Source organism: Limanda limanda, chromosome 6 (genome assembly GCF_963576545.1).
Source record: "Limanda limanda chromosome 6, fLimLim1.1, whole genome shotgun sequence".
NCBI classification, from domain to species: Eukaryota; Metazoa; Chordata; class Actinopteri; order Pleuronectiformes; family Pleuronectidae; genus Limanda; species Limanda limanda.
Window position 1 is genome coordinate 23,677,804 of NC_083641.1, and position 12,528 is coordinate 23,690,331.

Below are 12,528 nucleotides of genomic sequence, written 5' to 3' on the forward strand. Positions count from 1 at the left end.
TAATTTGCATTAAAAATACATGATAATTGACATGAGTAGGTACGCCATGAAGATTGAAAAAAAAAATCCAATAAAATAAAGTTGTGTTTTTCTTAATTTTGGGCCGTTTCACCCAACCATGCTGTTTTACCGTAAAGCCACAAGTAGACGCGCAAAAAAAACCGCGGGGGCGGCTGGATTCCCAGATGACGGCTCACTTTACTGCGGTGATTTTATACGCAGCCATCGCGGTTCACATGATCACATGATGATCCATCATCATCACAAAAGTCAAGTGAATTTGCCCTTTTTGTGGAGAAGCAGAGTCGGTTTTTAACGCTTTTTATGAATGTAAAAGACTCCGTTTCCTTTTTTAATACACTGCAGAATGTTTTTAAACAGTTTGGTGACACATAGAGTAGGATAATAATAGGAGATGTTTTTAATATTTAATATGACTTTCTAGGTAGGTTTTAGTATTGTTCTGAAGCGTACTGTACATATCCATTGAAACGTGGACAGTAGTTTTGTATAATTTTTGAAAATAAAGGTTTCAAAAATCAAAAAAATCTCTCTCTCTCTCTCTCTCTCTGCCTCATGTAAACTTGTAGTTGTTCTACATGTATTTATGTATTGCTGATCTACACTGATGAGATGTAGACCTCATTCTTATTACAGTGGGTGGATTAAAGGCCTGAGTGGAGACGCACACATGAAATGGATCTTGCTTGAAAATATCTGGTATGTGCATCTTATCAGTTCTGCCATGTAACTAATAATTATTATTCACGACGATGTATTTATGTGACCTGACGTGGCAGAGTTCTGCAGATGGAGTCACACATTCAGCTCCAACAGGAAATATAACAACCTTCAAATCACAGGAGGAAACATGGGTTAGGGTTAGCTTCATGTGCATTCATTTATTTTTCAAGAGTAAACTGGTTCAACAGGGAGGAGGAGCCTGAGAACGGGGATGAGCAGAAGGAAGGAAAGTGAGCAGGTGAGTGTGAACACAACACAACACACGCACACACACACACACACACACACACACACAGTCACACACACAGTCACACCCAGAGTCATGTGATTTCCAGTACCTGCAGAGCGGAGGGGGAGGAGCCTCCACTTTTAACTTCAAGGAGCAGACGGAGGAGACGTGAAGTCTGAGGCTGGTGAGTTATCATCAACATTTATATTATTTATTCATATTATTTCACTGTCACTGACTCTGGGTCAGTTTTCTACTCGTGGACTTTAGAGAGAAGAAGATTCAGGATGAACTTCTGTCAGTCTATCAAAAGTTTGACTCAACGCTGTGATTGGCTGAGTCCAACACATTAAAACTACAACTGTCTCAGGTTACCGTGACAACAGGGACACAGTGTAGGAGGGTTGACTCAGTTATATTTGAAGAAATATATTATATTTTATATATTTCATCAAGTGTTTAATAACAGAACATGTTTTCACAATCATATGGTACAGTCAACTGAGTGTGTTTGTTGGTGTGTGTCCTTGCTTGGCATTTTTGGGTTTGTTCTTGAACAGACTGGTTTGTCCTGATTCCTTTGAGCTCACAGTGTTTTTCCTCTCAGACAAAAGATGAGTGGTTATGAGGAGGAAGAGGACAGAGCAGAGTCTCCAGGGTTCAGCTGTGTGTCTCTGAAGAGTGACTGGTCCATGGGAGAACGTCTAAACTTCAGTAATGAACCTGGACCCTCACACACAGAGTAAGAGACTGTTTCTACTGTGACCTGCTCTGAAGAGGATCTAGTTTCCTCTAGTGTTAGGACACAGCTTCATTGAAGTTGGTGACTAATCTCTCAGAATCACTCAAAGAGCTCAGACCTCCACCAAGAACCAACACGCTCCTTATGAAACCACTTTGAAATCCACTAGAGACTAATTTTGATTTGGAGCTGCACCAAATTCCACACACTGGCAAACATCAGTCCTCTGAACATGTCTGTGAAAGAGGACCCCCCCCCCCCCCCCCGATCTGGTTCACAGACCACAACCTTCCACCAAGTTTACTGGTAATCTGTTGTGTTTTATAATCCCACTAACGAACCAACCAACACACAAACATACTGGGTGAAAACAAAACCTCCTTGACAGAAGTAATGACAACCTGTGACATGTGAGTTATCAGGAAATGTCTTCACAGGGAGAGGAAGAGGAGTCATGTTTCTGAGGAGGAGCAGTCGTCCTGCTGTGCTTTGTGTCAGGACGTTCTGAAGGATCCAGTCTCCACCAGCTGTGGACACTGGTTCTGCAGACAGTGCATCACCTCATACTGGGACCAGTCTGGTTCTTCAGGAGACTCCTCCTGTCCCCAGTGTGGAAAAAGATCCAGAAGAGGAGCTGGAGCTCAGACAGCCGGTCAGAGCAGCACTGTACATGTGTCTGCTGATGTCTTCACTTCTGACAACAGCACAAATGGTTTTATTTTGTTCCTTCATACAGCATCAACATTTAACATCATTAGGAAAGCAGAAAGTTAAAAAGCTTTTATTTTCTGTAGTTTTTCCGTATCTGATGAAAACAATCAGCAGATTCTCAGATTCTCTGTCTCTGACATTGTTTCTTGACTTTCAGCAGATCGTGGTCTGCAGGAGGTTCTAGATGAACATAAGCTCAGTGTGAGGAGGAGATGTGAACATGTGACTGAAGGAACTGATGAAACAGGAACTAGAACCCTCCTCAACAGGATCTACACTGAGATCTACATCACAGAGGGACAGAGTGAAGAGGTTAATACTCAACATGAGGTGATGCAGCTTGAGACGGCTTCCAAGATGAAGATCCTCCACGACACTCCCATCAAGTGCCACGACATCTTTAAAGCCTCCACTGACCAGCAGAGCAGCATCAGAGTCGTCCTGACCAACGGCGTCGCTGGCGTTGGAAAAACCTTCTCGGTGCAGAAGTTCACTCTGGACTGGGCAGAGGGTTTAGAAAACCAGGATGTGGGTCTGCTGACTGTGCTTTCGTTCAGGGAGCTGAACCTGGTGAAGGACCAGCAGCACAGTCTCCTCACGCTGCTCCGTGTTTTCCATCCAGCGTTACAGAAGCTCACGGCAGCGACGCTTGCTGTCTGTAAACCTTTGTTCATCTTTGACGGCCTGGATGAAAGCAGACCTTCTCTGGACTTCAACCACAGGGAGCTTGTGTCTGAGGTCACACAGAGGTCACCAGTCAACGTGCTGCTGACAAACCTCATCCGGGGGAATCTGCTTCCCTCGGCTCTCGTCTGGATAACCTCCAGACCTGCGGCGGCCAATCAGATCCCTCCTGCATGTGTCGACAGGGTCACAGAAGTACGAGGCTTCACTGACGCCCAGAAGGAGGAGTACTTCAGGAAGAGATTCAGTGAGGAAGAGCTGTGCAGCAGAATCCTCTCACACATCAAGACGTCCAGGAGCCTCCACATCATGTGTCAAATCCCAGTCTTCTGCTGGATCAGTGCTACAGTTCTGGGGCACATGTTGACCACAGACCAGAGAGGAGAGCTGCCCAAGACACTGACTGACCTGTACTCACACTTCCTGCTGGTTCAGACAAAGAGGAAGAACAACAAGTACGGTGAGGGACGTAAGACGAGTCCACAGCAGCTGACGGAGGCTGACAGGGACGTTCTCCTGAAGCTGGGGAGGCTGGCACTTAAACATCTGGAGGAAGGAAACATCATGTTCTACCAAGAAGACCTGGAGTGGTGTGGTCTTAATGTCACAGAGGCCTCGGTGTACTCAGGAGTTTGTACTGAGATCTTCAGAAGAGAGTGTGTGATCTTCCAGAAATCAGTCTACTGCTTTGTTCATCTGCGCGTTCAGGAGTTTCTGGCTGCAGTCTACATGTTCCACTGTTACACCGAGAGGAACACAGAAGAACTCAACAACTTCTTGGGAACAGGTGTGAACACAGACAGTACCTTCTCCCTGGATGACCTCCTGAAGAGAACCATGGAGAAATCCCTCACCAGTACAAATGGTCATCTGGACCTGTTTGTTCGCTTCCTTCACGGCCTCAGTCTGGAGTCCAACCAGAGATTCTTAGGAGGCCTGCCCGGTCGGACAGAGAACAATCCAGATATCATCCAGAGAGTCTCAGGAGGCCTGCTGAGTCGGACAGGGAACTATCCAAAGATCATCAAGAGAGTCTCAGGATGGCTGCTGGGTCGGACAGTGAACAATCCAGAGAACAATCCAGAGAACAATCCAGATATCATCCAGAGAGTCATCAACAACCTGAAGGAGATGCAGAGTGATAACATTTCTCCTGACAGAAGCATCAACATCTTCCACTGTCTGACTGAGATGAACGACCACTCAGTCCATCAGCAGATGAAACAGTTCCTGACGTCAGAGAACAGATCGATGGAGAAACTCTCTGAGATCCACTGCTCAGCTCTGGCCTACATGCTGCAGATGTCAGAGGAGGTTCTGGATGAGTTGGACCTAGAGAAGTTCAACACGTCATACCAGGGTCGACGGAGACTGATCCCAGCTGTGAGAAACTGCAGGAAGGCTCTGTGAGTCCAGACATGATCAATTCAATCAGTGGAGATGAGTCGTTCTTCAAATACACTCAGTGTGTGTGTGTGTGTGTGTGTGTGTGCTTGTGATAAAGTTATTATTATTATGTACATATACATTCTCATTGTTCTCATGTACATATGAGAACAACTAGATCAGATGTGGAGAGTGAAATCCAATGTGATCACTGTGCTGGAATTTGAGGGTTCAGATATACGACTATGTGGGGTCCAAGGGAGATTATTGTATATACTGTGTATATAGATATAGATATAGATATAGATATAGATATCGATATCGATATCGATATCTATATATATATATCAATATATATCTGTTCAAACAGCTAGCACAGTGTGAGGAGACGATCACTGAATCACTGACGGTTCCTTGAAACTGAAGAAGCAGGAAATATAGTTTCTTCTTCTTTCTTGTCAAACTAGAGTTCCCACCCTGCGTTTGTCCTCCACCACCAACCAGTGCAGTGTCCGTCCCTCCAGGTTCCTGACATGTTGACTTCACAATAACATGAGGTCACTGTGACCTTTGACCTTTGACCACAGAAATCTATCTGTTTGTCTTTTATTCAAAATGTGAAGAAATCCCCTAAAGACAGGCTTGAGATATCATGTTCAAGAGGCCATGAACATGTTCTGTGACCTTGACCTTTGACCTCTGACCATCTGAATCTAATGAGTTCCTCTGTTAGTCTGAATGAAAGTTTGAACCAAATCTGAAAGGATTCTCTTGAGGAGTTTTTAACAAAAAGGGGATTTACCAGGGTGAGGGTCACATGATCACGTTTTGTATGATTGTTTTGTTTTCTGATTTACTTCTCACAGATTTGATATTTTCTCTAATTACAGACTAGGTGGTTGTGGACTCTCAGAGACTCACTGGGAAGTCGTGGCCTCAGCTCTGAAGTCAGACCCCTCACATCTGAGAGAACTGGATCTGAGTAGAAACGACCTGCAGGACTCAGGAGTGAAGCTGCTGTGTTCTGGACTGGAGAGTCCAAACTGTCGACTGGAGACTCTGAGGTCCTTAAATCCTTCTTCACTTTTCAGACTTTCTTTCTTATTGGGTCATTACATTACATGACATTTGAAGTGTCTCAGTTCTGCTCTGCTCACTGTCCCTCAGTCATCTGTCCCTCACCCAGCCTGTCAGTCACGTCCACCTCATCAACTCCATTCACCTGCACTCACCTGCTCCTGATCACTAAGAAAGTGTCAGTAAATAACATGTGGACTGAGGCCGACCACTCGTCCTCCTCAGGTTTTCAAAATAAGACACATTCTTGTTGAAACACGTTGGACAGTTGATAAGTGTAGAAACAAACAGGAAGTGACATCAGGAGCCATCCCTACTTTAAACAGTGTTTAATTACGCAAACCTGCTCAGTGACCAACACACAGAGAAGATACTGATGAATGAAACAATGGTCCAACATGTCTGATCTGATATTTATCTTCAGGTAACAGACTGGACTGATGTCAGCAGCATGTTGAGAGTCTGTGTTGACATGATGACGATCCACAACAACAGGAGGACACATTCTAATATTCATATTTCTTTATCCAGGTTGTGGTACTGCAGTCTGTCAGAGATCAGCTGTTCTTCTCTGGCTTCAGCTCTGAGGTCAAACCCCTCTCATCTGAGAGAACTGGATCTGAGTAGTAACATCCTGCTGGACACAGGAGTGAAGGAGCTGTGTGATTTTCTACAGAGTAAAACCTGTCGACTGGAGACTCTGGGGTCAGTTCACTGACTGACTTTTGTAGATCTCATATCTATGAACAGCATTTATTCACAATTGATCTCATTTAATTATAATTTAACATAATTCCTCTTCATACATAACTTGAATCCATTCATAAATTAATTTGTGACATTTTAAATATTTATCTACTTGTTAAAACACTTTAGTTCTGGATTTGCTAAACTGATCTGCAGGACAGAGGCCGGGTCCAAAGAATCTATTTGTACTGAATCAGGACTCGTTTTTAGTCCAACATGTCTGATTTCATATTTATCTGCCATGTTATGAGTCTCTGCTGACATGAATATTTGTCTGTTATTTTCAGACATGAACTCAGTTTAATTTACAGTTAAGTTTTATTCTTTATTCAGGTTGCATCACTGCAGACTGACAGAGATCAGTTGTTCTTCTCTGGCTTCAGCTCTGAGGTCAAACCCCTCTCATCTGAGAGAACTGGATCTGAGAGACAACGGCCTGCAGGACTCAGGAGTGAAAGAGCTGCTTGATCTACAGCAGAGTCCAACCTGTCGACTGGAGACTCTGAGGTCAGTAGATGGTTGGAGTCAGTCTACGCTGCTTTCATCAGTATTTTACTAAACACAGTCAGTATCACAGATCCAGGGTCTGTGCTACCAGCAGGATTTGTGGTTATCAGGTTAACTTCAGGTTTAGTTTTTTCAGTCCTACGAAGCTTGTCCACTTCTTAACGAGGTAAATCACCATGGTAACTTCTGATGAACGGCTAACCTGCTCCAGGTTAAGTTTGAGATCGACCCGTATAAAAGCTGCGCCCACTGACCACATTGACTCTACGCTGTTGTGTGGTACACACTCTCCTTAAAGGGACGGATAAGGGAAGTTTAAATCAACGTCTGGTTGGTTCAGTTGATCTCTAACTCACCCAGAACATCTCAATGTCTCCAGACTCATCCTGTCCCCAAAACACCAGATTACCTCAGTCAGCTTCCTGGAGACAGGTCCATGTGTGTGTCCTCAGAGACAGTGAGACAGTGTGCATCCTTAGAGACATTGAGTTAGTTTGTGTCCTCAGAGACAGAGAGACAGTGTGTGTCCTCAGCGTCAGCGAGACAGTGTGTGTCCTCAGAGTTAGTGAGACAGTGTGTGTCCTCAGAGACAGTGTGTGTCCTCAGCGTCAGTGAGACAGTGTGTGTCCTCAGAGACAGTGAGACAATTTGTGTCCTCAGAAGCAGTGTGTGTGTCCTCATAGTCAGTGAGACAGTGTGTGTCCTCAGAAGCAGTGTGTGTGTCCTCATAGTCAGTGTGCAAGAAAAAAACAGTTTCAGATCTCGTGGCCTCGAGTTATTTGTCTCGTTCAAACGTTATTATGCCGTGGTGTTGTGCAATAGGAGTAGACTTGACGTTGGCTAATTATTAATATTCATGAAATATGATTATTAAAATAATAAAAATTATTTATTAAAAATAATTAAGAATGATAAGGCTATCACTTAAGAATAGTAAAATAATCAATTAGAAATGAAAAGGTTATCCATTAAGAATAGTTAAATAATTAATGAAAACAATAAAATTATCAATTAAGAATGATACAATCTGTAATACCTGCTTATCGTAGAGGGGCACCACCCTGGTTACAGGGACCAACGAATCAAACTATAAATATCAGTCTCATATGATAAATGTTAAATTAATAATCTCAATAGTTAATATTAATGATTATTTATTAAACAATGAAGGGTTTTCGAGTTCAAGCACAGGCTATTATAATCCAGCTGCATTCACATACATATGCACAAATAATCACAGACTACAGATACTTTAATTACAAAAGCATTTATTAAAGAAAGGGGAAATATAGTTAATGTTATTCAATGATTCATCATTTCAACAAAGATGTAAAACCTGCGTTCTACCTATGTATGTCTGTCTGTGTGTGTGTGTGTGTCAATGTGTCTCTCTATGTGTATGTGTGTGTGTGTGTGTATATGTGTGAAATATAGTTAATGTTATTTAATGATTCATCATTTTAACAAACTCCAATATTTCAAAGATAACAACAGCAGCAGCTTATCACAATTTAGAACACACATGTATTCATCTATGTGTATCTGTGCATGTGTGTATCTGTGTATGTGTCTATCATTGTGTCTGTGTGTGTAGGTGTGTGTGTGTGTGTGTGAGAGAGAGAGAGACAGAGAGAAGGGGGGCGTGGCGATGACGCAGTCACGTGGTGACGTCACATCTAAGATGGAGGCAGACAATGATTCAAGGAATCATTAGGTCTAAAAACTCTCAAAATGGTGGTCTGACTACAAAACAAAATGGCGTATTCGTTTATGAATTTTTAGAGCCAGAATAGAGGGCGGGTCTAGTGATGAATAATCTCCTATGGCCGCCAGACCACGTGTGGGACACAAAGGAGGAGGCAGAACAAAAGGATTCTTTGTTCTAGCTTAGCTTTGGAGTCAAAATGGCAGCAAGATGCGTTCAGGCCCTCTAAATATAGATTTAACTATGTGACCTCAACTGTATTATAAATACAGATCGGAACGTGTATATACGTAGGTTTAGGATAAGAGGGAGCGAGAGCGAGAGCATGCAAGGAGAGAACAGAACTCTTAAAACACCGTCAGAGATAAGTTAACAGTGGTTTCACCACTCAGCCCTCAAGCGAACGTTGTGGGCTGAGGTTTTGATTGGTAAAATCACTGCAGACTTACACGGACGTTAACAGCACGGCCGGAGGCGCTTCTCACGGCACGCAATACTGTAACACAAACACTCCCGTTAAACCGGAACCCGGAAGTGGCGAAACGTGAGCTCCGCAGGACCGAACAGGAGCGGATCCGTCGTGCTCCGTGACGGGATGAAGCTTCGTCTTCTTCGATAGCAGCGGAGATCATGCTGCCTTACAGGAACGTGCGGCTGCTTGTAGCCGTTGTAGATCGTGTGGAAAAAGAATAAAAGAAAGTCTGTGTGGGAAATGTCTGAGCTCATCCCGCGAGCAATTTCCTGTTTCGGTCCTTTAAGTTAAAACAGCAAAAAGTCCTATCAAAATAAAACGTCGACTGAGATAACAGAATAAAGGAAATGAAATGAAATGAATAAAACAAACGTCTTATCGCCTCCATTAGCTTACTGGGTTATCTAGTAAGACCTCGGGAGGTCTAGTGGCAACGTCAGCGCTGGAGTAAAAGAGGACAAAGAGCAAGTTCTGTGGGGGCTCATCCCTTTTATCTCATGTGAGGAGTTCCTGCCTCCTCGAGAGGGGGGGTCAGGGGTCAGCTGGCTATCAGCCAATTGACGGTCAGAAGTCACATCTCAGGGAGTGGCAGGGTCCTTCACAGACCCAGGAAGTGATTTGGTCCCACATGGAGATAAGATCTCCATGCTGGAATTTTATTAGAGGGGAAACTCTAGGCTGGTCTCAGCATTGCGTGAAGGCCTCCTTTATGGCTCTTTGTTGAAAACTCAGATCACTGGGGCCTCAGTCCCAACAGTGGTCACATGTATTTTGACCAGATGCCACCAGGGGGTGCAGTAACTTACACAAGCTGGACCACAGCTGACAGCCTCACACGAGGGACAGAGACGGTGTCGTCTTCATCTGATCTGAGACAGTTTGTCCTCTCACTTCATCAGTGAAGAACTGATCAGGTGGATCTTTGTCACAGCTCTGAGATCAGTGGGACTGAAGCCTCTTCTCATCACCATGGTAACCAGGAACTCTTTATACAGATCAGAACCTCTGCTGAGGTCCATCTGTCTCATCTGGTCCCAGTTTGTCAGAAGCAGATGTTCATCAACACACAGTGAAACATGTCTTCACCTGTAACAGCAGTAAATCCACCTCTCAGGTGTCCACTCTGCACTTTGACATGCAGAGGACACACACTGAGCTCTTAGTGTGTTCATTCCAACACGTGAACATGAAGCAGAGAGGAAGCTGCTCCACCTCTGAACAGGACTGAAGTCCCTGCTGCTCTTTCTACTGGATGTGCTGCATCACTGACTCACAGCTGAGGAAGTGAGTCTCTGTGACACTGATGTCTTCTTCTCTCAACAGGTGGGGGGGGACACCTTTGTGGAGGGGAGTTTGAAGAGGACAATGTGTGTGGACGGAGGCTGAGCTGTGTCCTGAAGATCCAGAGGCTGAAGCAGCAGCAGCTTGTGTGTAGTCTCCAATCTACACAACCCCTAATCTGCATGTGTTTGTGAGATGAAGCCGGAGCACCTGGAGAAAACACGTGGAGAACATGCAGACTCCACACAGGAAGACCCATCTGAACCGGATTCATACCAGCAACCTTCCTGCCCAGATTGTGTTTATTCACATGAAGAATGTGTTTATTGAAATGACACAACACAAGCAGAATATATAAACCCTCTATAAAGAGTCACATACAGTGTGTTTAAGTTTGTCTTTATTATTTTCCACCTTTGTCCCTCAGTATGTCTCCATGTGTGTAGAACCACATTCTGTGTATATGTTTGTTTATGATCTTACAGTTCCTGGATTCACGTCACAAATTGATTTAGTTCAACACAAAGTTAAACACAATCAAATCACTTTGAGTTTAAAATCAGAGTTTTGTCTTTGACACAAAAGATCAAAACTCTGGACTTAAAAATGGGTCAAAGCCTTTATATTCAGTCTATGAGTCAAACACATGGATCATTTCCTCTTTGACAAACCAGATGTAACGAGAAGAAAAACATCTCAGAGAGAAAAGTTCTGTTTCTACTTGTCTCTGCTTTAATGCTCAATAAACATCCTTCCACCGACTTCACTGGAATCATGACTCAGTTTTTCTTTCCTCTTCAAACAAACAGGTGGAAACAGCTCGTCCTTGGTGCAGGTAAAAGAACAAAATCACCAGTTTGACATAATGGAAACAAGCAGAAGAAAAGTGAATGAGACATTTACAGTATGAAGAAGAGTCGATGAAGAGCAGAGCATCTTTAAGTCTCTGAGGAAACTGTTTCATAAACATTTTACCATATTTAATAGAAAACTGACCCGAGGACGTTTCATACTAACTTACTTATAAGGAAAAGTTTGTGCTCATAATGAAATTCTACATCTGATCAATATGTCTCAATATAAACAGCCTGACAGCAGATCAATACATTTATTTTGGATTATTTATCAGTTGATTTAATTCAGGGGTGTCCAAACTACGGCCCGCGGGCCAACTGCGGCCCGCCATCCATTTTTAATTGGCCCGCATCAATGTCCAAAAATATAATTTATAAAAAAAAAAAAAATGTAGTAGCGCTCAAATGGCACTTACTTAAAGCACTTTGTTTTGCTTTATGGGGCCAGGCTTTTTCGACAGGGGAGAGGTCAGTGCATGCTTCTGCGTTTTCAGAGACACGCAAGAAGGGGCACGCAAGAGCCCTTGCGTGCCCCTTCTTTCGTGCTTGCGTGCATTCACCAATGTTTGTAACTATACGACAAAGCTACGCAAGCCTCACGCAGCCCGCAAGGCTGTGATTGGTCCACTAAATACATCCTTTCCAGAGTCATATTTCCGGTTTCATGCCCCATAATACTGGCAGAAACCAAGGAAGATTTAGAAGAACGGATATGGACCAAATAGAAGAGCACTTGGCAGAAGAGATCTGAAAGTATGACCACTTGTATAACCCGTCACTGACTAAATACACGGACACGCAGATGACCTGCAATTCCTGGAAGGAGATCTCGGCTGACGTCGGTTTGCGGGTCGCGGAGTGTACGAAGCTGTGTAGAAAGATCAGGGACAAATTTGTCCTCCAGAAAAAGTAATAAAAAGTCGACAAAGACTGCCACACACAAAGAAGGTGTCTCTAAGGTTGTCTTTGACAAAAAACGTTACTCCACCTAGTGGTCTGGCGGTGAATTGCTTTGCTGACTTGCTAGCTGTCCCTCAGAACGCCACCACGCCACGCCCCCCCGCCCTGAGCGACGCGACTGTCAACAGTCCACTCCAGGGCAGGGGGGCGTGGCGGCGCAAGTGGCCCAGTCCTTGGTATTTTTTTCTGTATGTGGCCCTCGGGACAAAAAGTTTGGACACCACTGGTCTAAAAAATAAGCACACCTCTTCCTCGCTCCAGGCAAGGAGGGTGATCTGGTGAGATACCTCACTCATGTTTCAAAGAACTGGGGTTAACTCCTTAACCTTAAGTTCTCTTTCAACATTCGTTCGGTATCTCACTATGGGATATAGCGACTCCCGTATTGCCAGATAAGCTTATCCAAAGACCACTGAGGAACGATTAAAT

General features: G+C 43.9%; 1 protein-coding gene across 1 annotated transcript; it reads left to right on the forward strand.

The window, feature by feature from the left end:
- Positions 1-1,587: 1,587 nt before the first annotated feature.
- Positions 1,588-10,390, forward strand: LOC133002986 (NACHT, LRR and PYD domains-containing protein 3-like). The gene is made up of 9 exons (XM_061072574.1): positions 1,588-1,715; positions 2,153-2,367; positions 2,584-4,088; positions 4,218-4,516; positions 5,387-5,560; positions 6,105-6,278; positions 6,654-6,823; positions 9,737-9,801; positions 10,328-10,390. The coding sequence occupies exons 1-9, from the start codon at positions 1,588-1,590 to the stop codon at positions 10,388-10,390; spliced, it is 2,793 nt and encodes a 930-aa protein (XP_060928557.1).
- Positions 10,391-12,528: the final 2,138 nt, after the last annotated feature.